Source organism: Phragmites australis, chromosome 12 (genome assembly GCF_958298935.1).
Source record: "Phragmites australis chromosome 12, lpPhrAust1.1, whole genome shotgun sequence".
Classification (NCBI taxonomy): Eukaryota; Viridiplantae; Streptophyta; class Magnoliopsida; order Poales; family Poaceae; genus Phragmites; species Phragmites australis.
The window spans coordinates 4,803,552-4,822,626 of record NC_084932.1 but is presented as its reverse complement, the minus strand read 5'-3'; the positions used below and the strand labels follow the sequence as shown (position 1 = coordinate 4,822,626).

Here is a 19,075-nt window from a genome sequence, read left to right as displayed (position 1 = left end):
CATAGAGTTACCTGCTGTTGGCGGTGGCCAAGGTGGCATCAAAGTCTGTGTACGCTGGCCCTTCAAGTGCTTCCCTCAATCAAACACTCCGTGATCACCAAAGAACGCATGCAAGTCCATGGAGTAGATCGTGCCTGAGAGCATCCAAGCCTCCTGGGATGCGTGGCTGCAACGGTCCACGGTGCCAAGGGTGACGGCCTTGCCGTGTGAGCCGAGGAGCCAGGTGTGAAGTAGTAGTGGTATCCATCAAACACAGGCAGGGCGTTCACGAGGCTGGTGAGCTTGATAAAGTCGTTAGAGCCCCTGACATCGCCATCAGCATCGACGATATAATTCATCAAACACTTGGCGGGCACTGCGTTTCCGATTCAGACACTCGTTCTAGTGGACGACATGTTACGATCCCACTCAATTCAACTCCCAAATCAGCACAAGCACAAGCGAATACTCCGAATCCAACACTTGATTCGAGTAAACCGCCCCCGCCTATCCTCCCCCGGTCATCCACCACCGCAGCCGGCAGCGCCCCGCCCACCGCCAGCCGCCACCCAACCCCTCCAATCCTTACCCTGATCGAGAAGGCAAGCTAGCTTGCATGCATACCTTGAACAAGCCGGCCCAATCGAACCCCTAGGATCCACGAGTTTTTTTATTTTTATATTTTTTTATTAAAAATTTAAATAAATAGGTTCCCTGTAGAAGAATTTGCAAAACTAAGCGCCTGCAGCCCCTCTCAGCTCTCTGGGAGAGCGGTTAGGGGTCCTAACCGCCCTCTCAAGGTAGGCCTAATCGCCTCCTCAGAGGGCGAGTATGGCGTGCCCGCCCGACTGGAGTCCTTACCGCCCCCTAAGAGGGCGGTAGGGGCCTCCCCGCCCGCCGCGCCGCGGTGCCCGCTCGGCCGCCCTCTCCTATAACAAGGTCGAAAAATGGCCAAAATTTCATAAAAATCCAAAAAAAGAAAAAGTTGAGAAGAGAGGAGAGGAGAGGGGAGGAAGAGAGGTCGGCGAAGCCCTGCTGCATTTGGACCTCGGATTTGAAGGAAAATTTCGGATAAGTCTTTTTTTTCCTTTTTATTGTTGTTAATTAGTGCAGTAGTAGTATATGATATAGGTTTTAGACATTTATGACCTAGGGTTTAGAAAATTATCAAATTTATTTAGAAAATGGTACGATAGCAGTGCAATGTAGAATATTATTTTTAGTATATTATTTTTACTATAGTGGGGTTGTACCTGTGGACGTAGGAGGTAACAGTAGATGATAATTTGCGAACCTAGGATAGCATTTAGAAATTATTTTATCCGATAATTAGAAATATAGTTTGTTGTCTTAATATGGGTTATGTTTGCGGGTGTTTCCAGGATGGCAGATAAATTAATTTTTCAGATATATTATGGTGAGGGTGAAATTAGGTACGGTCCTAACGGTGTAGATCTGTCTGGATTTTATCATGTCATGAAGGGGCTTAGTGAAGCTAATGAGAGGACCATTGTGGGTGTATGCAAATGGCTCATGCGGTTTTTCTAACTGGATCCGCAGCAACATGAGCTGAAGTTGAAAGTTGTCCTGAGCCGTGCTAGTCATGGATACTTTGGTGAGCTTGTTTCCATCGAAGCCACATCAACTTGGAGGCAGTATGTAGATATATGTTATGAACGTGGCCTACCGCTTGTTTTGTTAGCTGAGGCGTACCTGAAAGATCAAAATGAGGTGGACTCTGCGGAAGCAGTAGCAGGACCAAGTGAGGCAATGGAAGATGAATCAGAGGCGGCTAATGTAGGGTCCAGGGAGGAAGTTGGTGATGTTCCAGAGCTGCAACCGATGGGTGTAGCTGATGAAGGGGAGCACATCCCTAGCATCATTGAAGATATGGATTTGGAGGATGAAGAGTTGGAGGAAGGCCTTGCCGATGGGATTTATCTGATGAGGAGGGTAATGCTCCAGTTCCTATAGAGTGGCGGGATCATGAATTTTCGAAGTTGGTGGTTAGCGAGGCTGACCGGACACCGTGGCAGTACCATGAGAACGAGGTGTCACAGGGTGCTATGTACCCTACAAAAGAGGCAGTTATTGATGCAGTGAAATTCTGGTCGTTGTCTCTTCGTAGGCAATTCAAGGTTATTAAATCAAGTAAAAGGGAGTACGATGTGAAGTGCTTGGTTCCTCAGTGCCCTTGGCGGGTGCACGCATTCAGAGGGAAATGGGTAGACTACTGGCAATGCTCAATAGTTAAGGAACATAATTGTCACATTAAGAAAATAGAGTTCGCCCACCGGAACCTGTCTTCTGTTTTCATTGCAAATGTTATGTACGAAGAGATTGTGGACAACCTAATGTATGAGCCACGATCAATAATCCGTGCTATTGAGCAAAGGTTTCAGTACACAATAAACTATGCGAAGGCATGGAGGGCGAAATAAAAGGGTATTGAGATGAGGTTCGGTACATATGAAGATTCATATCACAATCTACCTCGTCAATTAGCCACAATTTGTGCAAGAAATCCAGGCAGCTACTATGATATCAAGCATTACCCCTCTACTGATGTGGAGTACAGCGGAAAAAGAGTGTTGCAGCGTGCTTTCTTTGCATTCGCTGCAACTATCAAAGCATTTAGATATTGCCGATCCATCATATGCCTAGATGGAACATTCCTAACTGGGAAGTACAAAGGGCAGATTTTGTCTGCAATTGGGGTCGACGGTAACAACCAAATCCTGCCACTAGGGTTTGCTTTCGTGGAGAGTGAGAACGGGGACAGCTGGTATTGGTTCCTAGAGCGGGTTAAACATGCAATTGTTCTTGACCGACCAGATGTGTATCTCATTCATGATAGACATGCAGGATTATTGCAGGCTTTGCTGGATATGCAACATGGTAGCGTGCGATGGGGTGTAGCAGCACAGTGGCCCGATCTCAAAAGCAGGTGGTGCATGCGCCATATGGGTGCGAACTTCTACAGACAGTTTAAAAACAAAGAGTTAATGAAGCTCTTCAAGAAATTATGCAGTCAAAACCAGCAACGTAAGTTCAATGCATTATGGGCAAGACTTGATGAACTGACTCTAAAACAAACTGCGGAGGCTGCACCTAATGGTGATGAACCAATAGCTCTTGGTCCTCTTCCAACCGATACTCCGCAGATTATAAGGAGATCAGGCTCATCTATTAGGAGCTTCTCACAGTGGATACGCAATGAGCCAAATGAAAAATGAGCTATGTTGTACGATAGTGGTGGTGCAATGTATGGAGTAATGACTACAAATCTTGCAGAGGTTTATAACTAGGTCATGCGAGGAATGAGGTCCCTACCACTAGTTGAAATTGTAGAAGGCATTTTGCATGGGACCTGTAAGTACTTTATTGATCAGTATGCAACTGCTAAGGTTGTAATGGAGGACAATCGTATGCTTTACGGACGGATGCTATGTGAGTATATGGAGAAGGCTAATAAGAAGGCCCACATGCATCACGCAAATCAAGAGGGCACTGCAGAGCACAGGTTCAGTGTCCTGTGCCGGGATACGGGTCGGAGGGGGGGTAGACGTGAACGGCATGTTCAAGAGTGTGTGCTAAGGAGTGGGACATGCATCTGTAGTTGTCAGAAGTCACAATTACTCCACAAACCTTGTACACACGTCATAGCTGCGTGTGGGGAGCACCATATGCTTCCCAGACAATATGTGTCAAAGTATTTTATGAAAGATCAAATACTCAACACCTGGAACCAGGAGTTGTATGGTTACGGCATTGTTGACACTTTTACAAGTAATCCAGGGCCTGCAAGAATATATGTGCCTGATTTGGAAAAGATGAAGAACGCACCGGGCCGAAGACAAACTCGTCGAATTCGCAACGATATGGATGAATCCGAGGCTGGCCCTAGGATGAAGCGACGCATGCACGAAGAAGGAGCCACTAGCCACTTTTGCCGGGTGTCCACTTCTTCTGCAGCTGTGGTCGTACGAGCATTTCTCCATAGGCAGGCCGGTGGTGGACCGCTCCCCGTACCCAGAGGAATGGTACGGCGAGCCGAACGAGGGATGTACATAGGGATGCAGCTGCTGCCATGGACCGCGTCCGGTAAGGGCATCACCTAAGTGCGTCGGATGTTGCGAGCTTCATTAAGCGGGTTTTCGACAAGACGGCGCGCGCCTTGAAGCTTACCTCCTGCCGATCTACCACAGATGTAGCAGGGACGCCTCCCAGGTCCAGTGGTGTCCACGCCGAGTCGTCTCGGTCGTCAGACGTGCACCGACGTTCTTCCATGTCAGCACCCACACAACCCCTTCTACCACGTCATGGAGGCTCGGAGCAACTTGGTACGAATTATACTTTTGAATAATATTGAACAATATCCTTTACTTATTATTAAACATTCATTAGGTCCTCCTACACAAGTCTCGACGCAGCCTTGTAGATCGAGCCCTATGCGTCCACCCTCAGGTACTGCCAGCACCCTTCATCCTAGTTTGTAATACTTCAGCAAAATAAGTTAATATTGTGCTCAGGTTACTTCGGTGACGAGGCCGGTCCGTCTTTGGCGGCCCCACGCCCGACCCCGCCCGCCATGTACGAGCCATACTACGTCACTCAGCGTGGCCTTCTTCTGCTGCACCGTCGTACCACGCAGGTACAATTATACAATTTTTACTACTACTTTCAATACCATATTGTTCGTATCTAACGTGATTATTTGTTCGTAGGCCCCTCCAGCCAGTACACATAGACGCCTGCGGAGCCTTCACAGTCCTCCTACCCTAGTCAGAAGGATGAGGCTGGCCCCGAACGTCGCATACGACCTCGTCCGTGACTTCTTCGGGGGCAAACCTGACTACGATGTCCTCCAGCGGTCCCAGGTTTCCAGTGCTCCCCTTCGGACACAGCCCACACAGGACGAGGCCTCGACACCGGTGGTCCCTACTAGGCCTACCAGACACGTCGGTCCACCCGACCCTCTCACCTACTCCAGGGGTCACGTGAGGGTTAACCAGCGGCATCGGGACCACGATGGGGTGCACAGGTGACGGCAACGAGGGAGGCAGTAGTAGCATTTTACATTTTATGTAACTTACATATGCATGTTCGCTTCGTGATGTACTCCTATGTACTAAGACACGTTTACTTTGTATGATCGACTTAGCATGTCGTAAATGCATTTCGTATTCAGACATGTTCAATGAAGAAGTGACTACACCACTAAACTTTAACCATGACTTGACAACACATGCCTCCTGGCGCAGGCTTTAAACAAGACGTGACAACACTACCCAGCTTTTCCCAAACAATAAATGACAACACGGGTACCAATAAATGTGGAATCTCTGACCATGAGCAATGACACAACTTTCCCATTCTTCAAGATGGAATTCGATGCTCCTACCACCAGCTACGCCCCTGCCCTCACTCCTTTCTTCACGAGCGAATCCAATGCTCATGCCTCCCCCAACTATAAATAGCCGAACCTCCTTACATTGAAGCATCGCTCATTTCTCATATCTCTTAAGTGCAATATTTTCTTCAGCTCTATCAAGCCCACCAAAGAAATATTAGGGGACTACCATACCTGAAGGTCTCGAACCACCAATGTGCTTCTGTGGTGACCTTTGTAAGCTCCGCGAGTCGCAGGACATCTCATACACCTATGGGCTGTGCTTCTTCATGTGTGCCAACAACGAGTATGACAAGCCTCGACATGCAACAACTGGTTATCGACCGGTACGGTAACAGATATCCGCCTCATCTCTTCCGATTTCGCACCCTCTTTTACTAACCGCTCATCTTGTTCCATTTGTTCAGTCCCCTCCACCGCTCTGTGATTTTATTCAGTGGCTCGACAATGAGCAAAATGACTCACAGAAGCAGTGGGTCGACATGAACATGAGGTGGAGAAGGGAAGCGTACGCACGTCGGGAGTACGAGCAACAGCAAGAGGAACTTCGCCTCAAGCGGGAGGAAGAAGAGCGCATGAGGAAGGCGGCGCACGACCGTACCGTGGCTCAGGCTCGGGAGGCTGAGAGGGAAAAGAAGCGGAAGAGAGCCCGCCGTGCTAAGGCGGCAGGTCCCGATGCCCTCCGAAAGGGAAAGTATCCTATATGCACTCAGTAGAGAGTACCTAATGTAACCCGACATACTTTCCATCCCTAAGGCATGTTATGATTAGGATCGGCGCACTAATAAGTAGATCTTAGTGCGAACCGTACATGCCACCTTTGTTTCCTCATCGTGTCGTCGCGGTTACAGTGTATTTTAATATTTTCACCCTATGTTTAATACTATGTTTATCCTCGTTCGCACCCCATACCTACGTAAAATGCTGCAACTACTAATTACTGATTTTTTATTCTCCGACTATTACATAACCTACTCCAAATTTAAATTCTTAATTTCCTTACACCATTTCCTTTTTATTTCTTTAATTACACAAAAAATTACATTTTTAGAGGAAAAAAAGCTCTAACCACCCCCTCAAAGGGCTGCAGGCACCTAATTTTTTACAAATTCTCCTACGGGAATCTATTTATTTAAATTTTTAATAAAAAATATAAAAATAAAATAAAAACTCCAGGATCCACACCTCTTCCGCCATGCTCTCGTCGCCCATCTTGCCGCCAAGAGTCGGCGGACCGGTCTTGATATTGGGCTTGGGCCAGGCCTGTCCAGAACAAGAGAGGGCCTAGGTCGATCCACTGTGGGAAGTACAAAGCCAGGTGGCGCTCTCTGGTTGGTGAGGAGATGGGTGAGTTCGATTTGCAACTTTTAAACGTATTTTCCCTCGGATTGTGAGTCCATTTCTGAATCCGTCTGAGCCATGATGTTATTTAGAATTAATGCAGGAAAATGAGATCCAATAAAATTATATTATTTTCTTATTTTGATTATTTAAAAAATAAAAAAAATGATTGTACTATTCAATATTTTCAATATACTTTTTCAACATTTCAAGTAAAACGTTGAACGAGATTTTCCAAAATATTAGAACCAGGTTTTGCAGAATGTTGAACCAAGTATACGAAAAATTTGGATGCAGATAAGAAGCACAAACTCATATATCAATAAAAATATTAAATTAGTAATAAAAACAGAAAAAAATAAAATGAAAAAAAGTCTCACCGCGTGCCCTTGGGTTGTTGCCTTCGCTGTTGGCCGCTTGGGTTGTTCCATCCAGTGGCAACTTTCGGCCAGTCGATGCATCAGAAGGTCCAGGCATGGCTTTGCATGCATCACGGCCGCAACAGCGGCGAGCCCCACGAATGTTCCAGAGAAAAAAAAAGTTAAACTGTTTTATTAAGAGCAATTGTTTCATACAACTAATACTTTTTATTTATAGGATTTCAGTCTTCGATACATACAATTAATAGTTTCGATTTCTATGGTTCCTAACACCGAACCTCCAGTATTCTTCCTCACCAGCAATGATGACGTGACCTTGAGACGGCGAGTCGAGCTATACCCGAAGCCAAAGTACTAAGGCATTGCGATGATCAATACACACTACAAAAATAACAAAGCAGTGCATAAAAAGAAGGAGAGACGGCCGGGTGATGATGCCAAGATAGCATCATCAATTTAGTATGCTTTCAATAAAAATGCTTCAACCATGCCTTCTCCATTATGTGATTTAGTTGTCAATTTGTTGTGAGACTAAGCCTCTAATCTAGTTTAGATATGTATTTTGATGCACCCGTGTATGTGTGCGGACGTGCATATGATGTATTTACATGAGTGCAGCCAACTTATACTTTAAAAAGAATGAAGGGAGTTAAAAAAAATAAAACAGTCAATGGGTGGCACCTCGTGATTGGTTGAGCCGACTGGTATTGGGTTTGGGCATTTTCTAATAAACTTCAAATACATTTACTGTATTTCGTACAAAATCTCATCGAGCAATATGAAAATGTACTTCCAAAATCTAGAAAACTAACTAAAATTGGAATCAAATTCGAGACATGCATAACTAATCCAAGGACATATTTACCTATATTTTGAGTTTTAGGACGTTACAAGACCACTGGATCGCCGGTGCAAAACAATCCAAGAAGAAGCGACGGAAATTCTCTGCTGCCGCCGTTTCAGCTATGGTCAGTTTCACCGCTTGCACCTCGCGACCGGCCTCCCTGGCCTTGTTGATGAAACTGCTGTGCTGGTAGAGGAAGTCGAGCGCACGAACGTCGCCCTGTGGCAAAAGCTCCTGGCCGCCGGCTTTGATGCTTACGAGCTCGATGGACTCGTCGCTGCTCAGCTGTTTGCGCAATCTCACGTGAAGAGTGAACCTGCTGGGGCTTGGAGGCACCACGCCACAGGTTGGCCCCACGAAGTCCCGCATCGGGCGCTTGCTGAGGAGCCGGAAGACGACGGGGCCATCTGTGTTGTTGGATAGGTGCAGCGAGATCATTGAACGGGGGTACCACCAGAGCTGGAGTGGATGCACGCTGAGGATCTCGGGGCTGCGTCTTCCCTGCGGTTAAGCTGATGATAGTCAAAGCTAAAAGAGTTTGACCATTTATATACCAATGCTAAAACAACTTGTATATTTCAATAGCAGTGCATTGAATCACCGAGCTCACCTCAATGGTAGTGTCTTCAGCTGGTCCCTTGTATGGCCGTGTCTCACTTTGAATAGGTGCATCTGCAGTCACAGGTCGTGGTGGCGGCGGTGGAGGTGGAGGGGACGGCGATTTTTCCTGCAGAACCCGTTTATATGAATATGTAAACAGTTAGTCAATCAGAATTAATTATCTCATTATCAAAACAAAATACAAGCACTACATGCGGTTTAATTGAATGAAGCTGGAGTAGGATTCACATATAGAACGACAAAACTTGATAAAAAAAACTCTATAAACATTGTGAGACATGGGAGCAGAAAATTTCATTATCTAAGAAAAGGAGCGGAAAATATAGTACTGGATCGATGATTCAAAGTTCCACATAAGCCTCTACACGAGGAACCTTTGACAGAAAAATGTAGAGGCTTCATTAATACCTCGTCCGTATGTGAACCCCGCCAGTCAAGTTTCAACTCGTCCAACTGATTTTCCATCGCATTCAGCTTATCAATGATCTCCACTATATTGGGCCTTTTCGTTCTTTCAGTCTCCACACACTCCAATGCTATCTCAGTGCAAACCTTTACTTGTAGGCAATATGCATCCAGTAAGGAGCCACTCCATGTTGTCTGCAACCTATTCCTCCAGTTTGCTAGTACCTGATATATAGACGGAACTGTAAATTAAGCTAGCTAGCTAGACGGATACATGATACTATACAAACATAAAACGTAGCAAAGTACTACTAAGGAAAATAATTAACCGCTGATCTTGATAAAGAGAAGCACCCAGTTCGTTCTTACTGTATCAACAAATTTTTCGGGAGATATGCCATCATATATGGAGTAGCGCCTACATCCTGAGACAGTCCTTAACATTACAACACCCAAGCTGAATATGTCAAACTTTTTTGAGATCAGTTTTCTGTCTATGTATTCTGGTGGCTGGTATCCGCTGCATGCAATGATATACAAAGAATTTGTAGTTAGCACGTTTAAATTTGGGGAAAAAATGATGCATATATTAATGTACTCGCACGCGGCAGCATTCAGCTTATTACAGTGTTCCTATACAACTGTCCGCGATCTGAGTTCCTTGGTCGAATATCCTGGACAAACCAAAATCTGCCAGTTTTGGCACCATATCTTCATCTAGTAGTATATTGTCGGGTTTTAAGTCCAAATGAAGAATTGGTTCTTCAACTTCCATGTGAATGTATTTTAGACCCTCACAAGTCCCCTTAATAATTTTGTACCGCTTATGCCATTCCAGTCCTTCATCTACAGAGTAAGGTAAACAAACAAACGGAGATAGGTATCAGTGACATGGAAAATATATACTATATGCTAAAGAACAACTCCAAGCTGCTAGTGTTGTGAAGGAACAATATCATACCAGAAAGATGCCTTTCGAGGCTCCCATTACGCAGATACTCCAAGCAGAGGGCTCTAGTTGTCTTCTCAGCGAAAATTATTTGTCCTCGGTAGTCCACATGCTCATGTTGTGTTTCGTAGCAGTAGTCAATCAACCTTACAATGTTTGGATGCTCCAGCTTCATAAGGCTCCGGAACTCATTCTGGAATTGCTCGTCGTCAAGACTTGCCCTGTCAAGATGAAATACCTTCACCGCAATGTTTTCTCCGTTTTCATACTCTCCCTGTTGAAGATGTATATATATCATCACTACTTAGTACAACAATGCAAGTTCACCATTATTATTGAGAACACAAGGGAGATTTGTGTTGTTGACAATGGGTGATTGATGTAATTGTTGATTTGAAGTATTCGGTTTGTATAGCATGTTTCAATTGTGTTTAATTATGTTTATGGCAAACTGGGGGTGAAAACAGATGATGGCGGAGAGACATGTTTCTTGGCTCATGATGTGTAGGTGTATGAATGCGACATGGTTGTCAACAGCAAGACGGTGAAAGGCAAGTTGAGGCTTGGTGCCGACGGACCATGCTAGACCGGGTGGAGCCATGAGCGATCCGCATAGCAAATGGAGGGCGCAAGAAAATATGGTGGGATGAGAAGGTGATGAAGATGGCGTCGACCAAGTCAAGGCGGAAAGGCGATGACAAGTTAAGAGATGATCCGGTGGCAGGAGCGTGAAGTCTTGAAGGCGTCAAAGGTCATGGCGGAGGTCAGACACACATCGATATTGAGAAGTCATGCTTGGAGAAGCATGCAAGGTGGTTTTGCCTGTTTTTCCTCAAAATCAAGGGCGGAGTCGGAGGATGCGTGGCACCATCACAGAGCTTGCTTGGAGACGAAGCAGAGTGGTGAAGGCGCCGGGTCCGTCCGATGGACAACAAAATAGTTGGACCATTTTGCCATTTAGGGATAATATATATGTATTAGTCATTAGGTGCATTTTGGGAATTGTTCATTTTGCCTATATATATATATATATATATATATATATATATATATATATATATATATATATATATATATATATATATATATGTATATGGGAGAGGGCTGGTGCAAAGGGCTCTCAGTGAGGAGAACAACCCGAGCACGTCAACATCTCTCCAGGACCTATCTTCATTCTTGATATTTTCTTAGGCTTGGTTAGGATTTCAAGAGAGGGTAGTTGGAGTTAATATCTCTAAACTTTATCTCATCAAGAGTGGGAGGATAAAGGGCGGTTCTAAGTCATGTATCTATGAATCTTGCTAAGTTCATATTTCTATTCATCAATTGCTTAGCAAACTTGTGATGCTTTTGATCTCCCTTCTATTTATCTCTTATTCTTGAAGTTTTAGTTGATTTTTGAGTCCTCGCTTGTGACAGCGATTTCAAGTGATTTTGTTGGGTTAAAAGGTTGCTAGGACTTGTGTGAGAACATCTAGAGTGATCCCATATAATCTCCCTCACACGAGCAACTTGAAGTCTTTTTTCTAAACATTTTCCTCTCCATTTGTTTCTGGTCAAATCCATAAAATAGAGGTTGAAATCTTAATCTCTTTGAGGAGATCTTTTGGATAAAGACTCACAGTATTTGTAAGAAGCTGTGGCTAAAATTTCGTTGGATTTGGACCACATTTAGTTAGATTTCTAGTTTGGATCTTATGTTCTGAGCTGCAGTTTTTCAGTACTACAATCAGTTCATAACTTCCGGTTCCTATCATGAACATTTGTAAACAGTATTTTTAGCAACCAGAACTTTTTTGAACCTTCCTGTAGATCGCTGCACTGGTCGGTGTACTGTTCATCTGATAGGAATTACTACTCATCAGTACTGGTTGGAGTTACTGTTCATCAGGACTGATCGGGATTATTGTTCATCTGGTCGGCGTTACTGTTCATCATTACTGGTCGAAGTAGTGTTCATCAGACTGGTCGGAGTACTGTTCATCAGTACTAGTCGAAGTATTGTCCATCAGTACTGGTCGGTGAACTTTTGCTATTCGCTTTGAGCGCACTTTCATATTGTTTCTGTTGTGCTTGGTGTTGCGCTTAGTTTTGATTCGTTCTTGAGGTGCGTTGGGTTCGAATTGGACATAGGCCTTATTCTTATCAAAGAATTTATTAAAGGCTCCTATTCACCTACCTCCCTCTAGTCGTCGTTCCGATCCTTCAATTGGTATTAGAGCGTGGTCAAGGATCACCACACCTTTATCGGCTTTGTGATCCAAGAAGGCAACAATGGAACGAGGAAGCAAAGTCCCGTATTTTGCGTGTTCTGATTATGCCTACTGGAAAACTCGCATGAGATCCTACCTTGAAAGTCAAGGGTCTGCAGTGTGGAGTGTAGTTCAGAGCGCTCAATTTGTTGTTCTCGAAGCTCGTATTAGTCAAGCTCAAGTTGATGAGTTTGAAGCTAATAGCAAGGTGAGAAATATTCTCTTTTCTAGCTTGAGTCGCTTTGAGTTTGATCGTGTCTTTGATCTTACTACTGCTTATGCGATTTGGATACATTTGCAAAAACTTCCATAGGGAACTACACAGGTCAAGGTTAAGTTGTTCGATACATACCGAAGAGAGTATGAGAACTTTCAACAAATGTCTTGTGAGAGTGTAGAGTCCATGTTTAGCAGGTTTCAGGGGATAGTGAACAAGATGAGAGCGAATGGTAGACTTCCCTATGATGATCATGAGAGAGCTATAAAACTGCTTTATAGTCTAGATCGTAAGGTTTGGGTCACTTAGATGAATTTCTTTTCTTTTATTATTATCAACTAATATCTTTGTGTTTTAGTGTTGTCAATGCACTCATCAGGGGGAGATTGAGAACACAAGGAAGATTTGTGTTATTGATGATGAGTGATTGATGTAATTGTTGATTTGGAGCATTCAGTTTGCATAGCATATTTCAATTGTGTTTGATTATGTTTATGGCTAACCGAGGATGAAAACAGAGGATGGCGGAGAGACATGTTTCTTAGCTCATGATGTGTAGGTGTATGGATGCGACATGGCGGTCAACGGCAAGGCGATGAAGGGAAAGTGGAGGCTTGGTGCCGACGGACCGTGCTAGGCCGGGTGGAGCCATGGGCGATCCACATCGCTCACATGGAGGACGCAAGAAAACATGGTGGGAAGAGAAGGTGATGAAGATGGTGTCGACCAAGTCAATGCGGAAAGGCGATGGCAAGTTGAGAGGCGGCCTGGTGGTGGGAGCGTGAAGGCTTGAAGGCATCAAAGGTCATGGTGGAGGTCGGACACGCATCGATATCGAGGAGTCATGCTTGGAGAAGCATGCCAGGCGGTTTTTCCAGTTTTTCCTCAAAACCGGGGGGGGGGGGGGTCAGAGGATGCGTAGCACCATCACAGAGCTTGCTTGGAGACGAAGCAAAGTGGTGAAGGCACAGGGTCCGTCCGATGGACAACAAAATAGTTGGACCATTTTGCCATTTAGGGATAATATCTATGTATTAGTCATTAGGGGCATTTTAGAAATTATCTATTTTGCCTATATATATATATGGGAGAGGGCTGGTGTAAAGGGCTCTCAGTGAGGAGGACAACCTGAGCATGTCAACACCTCTCCAGGACCTATCTTTATTCTTGATATTTTCTCAGGCTTGGTTAGGATTTCAAGAGAGAGTAGTTAGAGTTTATAGCTCTAAACTTTATCTCATCAAGAGTGGGAGGATGAAGGGTGGCTTTCAAACCATGTATCTATGAATCTTGCTAAGTTCATAGTTCTATTCATCAGTTGCTTAGCAAGCTTGTGATGCTTTTGATCTCCCTTCTGTTTATCTCTTGTTCGCTTTCGTGCTGTTCTTGGGCAGAGATGACTGGCGATGCCTTCTTTCGTACCTCTGCAAGAGCATCTTGAGCTGACAGGGGCTTCCGGGCGAACGCGTATAGGGACGGCTTTGATTGGTGTCCCTGCGCCATTGCCTTGCTAAGGACGACCGCCGTGCCTACCTTCATCTCCTAGGGGACGCAAGTCCTCAATTTGAAAAGATGCACACAGATCTGACTGGATGTTAGCCGGCTGCTCTCTTGCTGGGATGACAAGCTCGGGGGAAAAGGCAGAAATCGGTGGGAGATATGTGAAGGGAGGTTGAAGGCTGAAGATCTCAGGCTGGGAGGGCGAGAAACCGAAGGATTTGGGGTGGATCTGTGGATCTTGGTGGTGGTTCGTGGAGTCGTCTGTAGAGTCGCCAGAGAGACGTAACGGCTCCATTGTTGAATCTTAATACATGATTTTCTTTAACCGGATCTTGATCAAAGCATATCTGCCTTCAATCCGCAACATCGGGATGGGATATGCAGATTGCGTTGGACAAAGAGGCCTCGACAAAACCCGATCTGGCTTCACAAGGAAAAGGAAACGAGCAGACGGACCAAGAGCTCGACCAGGCTAAGGTCGATGAATTGGTAGGTATATGGTGATTCTGAAGCACTTGCTTGTTAATTTGCAACCAGTCGTCATTTCAAATAAACCAATCATGCATGCATGCACTTAAACTTACCAGGTAGACTTTTCCATAGGCGCCTGCACCAAGTTTCCGCGCCTCAGAGAAACCGTCAGTAATTTTTTTTAACACTGCGAGCGTGAGATCCGTCGGCCCCATGGTTGCTATTTTTTTTTTAACTTGCTACTGCTTCTGCTGGTAACCCAACAAAAAAACAGAGAGGAACGCAGTTGTGCATAAGCAAATATGCTAAAATGATATCTTGGATTTCCGCAAAAAAAAACAAGAAGAAGAATGATCTCTTGGAGAGAGAAGAGCAAGAGCTAGCAGAGAAGAGCAATGTTCCACATACCAGCCACTTGCTCTGCTCCTTGTCGTCCTCCTCCACTAGCTGGCGCGACCATTAGACGCTCCTGTAACAAAGCCATATGCATCCATGGACGACAAATTAAGCGCAACCAAGAGCAGAATATGAACTACATATCACGAACAACCTATACAGGAACCAGAACAAACCACGCACGATGCAGCTGGTTGGAGAGGTGTATTAGCAGCAACGCCTGATGAGAGATATATAGCTCATAGGCAGGCCCGAGATGGAGGAAATATATGCATATGGCCCTGCGGTGCTCGAGGCCTTCATCCCTTGGAGAGGAGAACCTGCCGGGGCTCAATTAATTTGAGAGGAGAGATGCGCGGGTCGTGTATTACGCGGCGGCAATAATAAAAAACGGTGCAGGCTCGCGATCAAGATCTGCACAATTAACACAGCTGTTGGCCAATGCGTGCAAGACGCGTGTCCCAGAGAAAATGTCATGCCAACTTGCGGAGCGCTAAGGTGCCATGTGATCTCCTTGATGAGCATCGTGACAAATTGACCAACCTATGAAGTCAACTAAACCATCCTCAGATACACGCGATGCATAGTTCTATTTCTGTTTTGTTTACTTGTCACAATTGATTTACGTACTGCAGCAATTTTAATATTACATTTTTTTCTACGAAATGTTTATAGATACCTAAAACTTTTATATTTTTAGATTCGTAATGAAATGTATATTTATAAATCATTGAAGATCGACTGGTCGACACTATCCGCGATGGCAGCTAAGGGGTCGGGTTCCTCTTGCTGCTTCTGTGCAGCGGTTGACCTGGTAGGCGTGGCGTCCTCCTCATTGATGTTTGGAAGCTCGTAGCTGACCGGGTCCGTAGTGACTGTAATCATAGTCTCACAAAGCGTGGCTCCAACAGACGTGTAGACTGTCGCGAGTGAGCCGAAGAGAGACGAGGTTGGAGAGCGGTGAACTAGTGAGCAGGGTCTGAAGAGGCCGACCATGTCAACACCCATGCTAGGTAGCTCCACGTGCTCCAGCTGGTTGGTCACACACGTCAGCCACAACTTAATGGTAGATGCCTAATCTCTGAGAGGACGCACCACTTCCTCGAAGTGGGTCAAGAGCAGCTGACGGAGCTCCAAATGCAATGATTACACCATCGGCTCAAGCATGGACTTGAGATCCAGAAGGGACGGCCCAGGCGAGGCATGACAGTGATAGACAAATGGAACACCCACCTTGTCGTGGTCGACGAAGGCGGTATCCTTGCCATGCCTGGTAGGAGAAGCCGACGACGACATGAAAAACCTACATGGCGTGGGCATGGCCACAACCTCCGCCCATCTCCGGGGAAAGTGAGGATGGCGAGGATAGATAGATGGGGAGCGAGCATGCAGGGTAGGGGTGAAGGACCGAAAAAGATAGTGGCACTCCCTATGCCCAGGCCGGTGACATCGAATGCAACAGAAGGTGTCCCAACAGGAGCTGACTTAGTGGCCCTGTGCAAGGCATCGGTAGCATCTACTGTGAGTGTGAGCCCTCATTTTGAAGGCGAGACTGCGCTCCAACTGCGTTTTGGACGACGGCGACGACAATTGCTGGACGTGGCATGGGCACAAATCCTGTTGCACCTCGATGGAGATGTTGGGCGGCGACAAAGCACGTAGAGATGATGACCTCGGTGGCAATGGCGGAGAAGTTGACGGCATGAGTAGAAGGCAACCACCTCGAGACCCAAGAGGGCACTGTCTTCTACATGAGCAGCCGATTCGCGGAGGCGTAGGCGTGCTCGCGAAGACCTTCCTCCGACGAGATGGAACTCCAACCGACAGATCAGGGCTACTCCACACTAGATCTGGCGGTGGCTGCCTTCGGCGGCCTTATGAGGCCGGTGCTGCCAGTCAGATAAGTTGGTTCCCGTTGCTGCCGAGGGTCTGGGAAGGAAGCGATGCGGGGGCGAGGCGGTCGAGGGTGTCCCAGCTGAAAGCGGAGACGATGTAGGTATCGAGGCGATGCTGCTGGCTGGCGGGGTAGTGACAGCGGCGGTGGCGAGCTCCCCCCTCCCCCGTCTGTTGTGCTCCGGTGGAAGCAGCCTAAAAACCAACGAGCAACGGGGGCAAGGGCAATGCCGCGGACAAGATCTAGGAGGTACGCAGCAGGAGGGGGGCTCTTGACCTTGACGAGTCCTGGGTGGATCTAGCGGAGGCAGCTACTTGCAGGAGGGCGCGCCCGGAGGGTGGAAGGAGACCAGTGAAGGAGGAGGCTCGCCGCCAGCAGTCGTGTTTCCCTCAGTTGCGCTTCTTGCTTGCTAGTCGCAGGGCTTTAGATGGTGGTGGAGACCGACGAACAGGGGCCACAGCGCCCGGTGCCACCCGGCAACAGCGGCAGTGGCGGGGAACCCAACCGCGTCGCCTCGTTGTAGATCTTTGCCCGTGGACTTGAGGAAGGAAGGCGGGGCTTCAGGAGACGGTGGAGACCAGCGCCCGGCGGCAAGGAACCCTAGATTGCCTCTCTGACGTCGCCCGTGGCTCGGTCCCCTTTGCTTCTGATGGTTATTTCCAGGTCTTCGCATATTCTTCTACATGCATGCATCTCATGGCGATTGCAATAAGCTAGCATCGACATCGAAGCGCTGTGCTTCGCGGTCAACGATACGAGATGTCATAAAAGAAATGGTGAAAGAACGAACAAGCTTGCATATTCGTCGATTATCTCCCCTGTGCAAGGTATGTAGTGTGTCGCTTTGATGGAGTCGAACAGGGACAGATTGAAGCCGATGCATGGCCTAGCTTTGCTTTGGACGCAGACATCAGGTAATTAAGTAGCCTTCGCTACGATTAATGGGGCGTTTGATCCACATCCGTTGATCGACTTTGTTTTATTCATTGCGCTAGCTAGCTGTTGTTTGATCTTGATGACTTCAATTCCCTTGTGACCACAATGCATGCCCTGCCATTTGCGTTCATACTTCATACGTTCTGCTGCTGATTTCGACTCAAGAACTGAAATGACCCAACGCGTAAGAGGCTACAATAATTCGATCGTAGTAGTTTACACCTTTTTGCAGAGGCAAAGCTGAACGACTCAACTCAGCCTCAGAGGAAAAAGATGGATCAGTGATCGAGCCAAGCATGCACATAACAATACACTGGATGCTATTGAACGGTATCATAGGTGACTACGATCATAATAAATTTGCGGAGATAATTCTCGTACATGGTCCAAATGTACCTAGCTAATAAACATATGGTCAATCAGATCTGAAAAGAAACATATGCTCAATCAGGAGATTGACATAATTGGGCTTCAAAATCCACTAAAATTTAGATACATCAAAGTATGTCTATTAGCGTAGAGCAACTTAATTACTCTATTTTGAGAGGGTTTGAGCAAAATAATTAGCGTAGAGCAACTTAACAATGAAGGCCCAACTGCTATCTGGCCTAAAGCGTCTATACTACTAGGCCTCGCCTTACAGCCGTAGCTATATGGGCCTGAGCATCCCGCGGGCCCAATCACAAAAACCACGACGCTGACGTCACTGTGCATCTCATTCTGGGCCCGACCTGTCAGGGACCTAAAGCACCCATCCTTTGTGGTTGAGTAATTGTAGAGAGATAGTAGATCGGTAGAAAAAGAAAATTCATTGTTTTATTGATGATGATGTTTATATATATATATAGAGTATGTGAAAGGATGGCAAATGCACATGTTGGAGAAGTCGGTTTTCCCAACGGGTGTCCCCTCATTAGTTACACTAATTACAGAGATTAACTGCAATGGCAGTTAGTGACTAATTGGTCACATGTGTTGATCCTTGACGTCGATTCATAACACTCTCCCTTGATCAATTATTCTATTTGTAAATATTTTGTAAAAAATTCCTCTAAAACCCTGTAGAAAAAAAATACGAGGAGAAAATATATTAATACGTTGATATGCCATTAAAACTCTTTTAAAAACCAATAAAAAAAGTAAGAAGAAAATTATATGGTATATATTAGTTATTGTTTCATTGAAGCTTATATGAGAAAACTAAATAGAAAAAAGCTTATTGATGAGCTTAGAGAATAATAACTATGATCTATGAATCATATTAAAATCTCCGAAAATCACTTGGAAAGATAGGAGAAATAAAGTAAATATTGTCTCATTAAAAACCTTATATGAGAAACCATATAGGAAAAACTCATAAAAGAAAAGAGTGCAATATAATATAAACAGGTTATTATTTAGGGATCATCTCCCCCCTGAATCTTGCAAATCTCGCAGTCGTCGTATACCAATTTCATGAACATATTTTTAAAATGTA

At 45.6% G+C, this 19,075-nt stretch overlaps 1 protein-coding gene across 8 annotated transcripts; it reads right to left on the bottom strand.

Annotated features, from left to right (window-relative positions):
* Positions 1-7,297: 7,297 nt before the first annotated feature.
* Positions 7,298-15,127, bottom strand: LOC133887414 (putative serine/threonine-protein kinase). 8 transcript variants are annotated; one of them, XM_062327354.1, is made up of 10 exons: positions 14,945-15,127; positions 14,781-14,841; positions 14,486-14,623; positions 9,945-10,206; positions 9,610-9,829; positions 9,353-9,503; positions 8,987-9,208; positions 8,568-8,684; positions 7,979-8,458; positions 7,298-7,494 (listed from the first exon to the last, which is right to left on the bottom strand). In XM_062327354.1, the coding sequence occupies exons 3-9, from the start codon at positions 14,585-14,587 to the stop codon at positions 7,979-7,981; spliced, it is 1,554 nt and encodes a 517-aa protein (XP_062183338.1). In that variant the 5' UTR covers positions 14,588-14,623; positions 14,781-14,841; positions 14,945-15,127; the 3' UTR covers positions 7,298-7,494. The 8 variants fall into 8 exon arrangements, with proteins under 8 accessions (XP_062183338.1, XP_062183340.1, XP_062183339.1 ...); XM_062327356.1 differs by having other exon boundaries at positions 7,298-7,447; XM_062327355.1 differs by having other exon boundaries at positions 14,486-14,620.
* Positions 15,128-19,075: the final 3,948 nt, after the last annotated feature.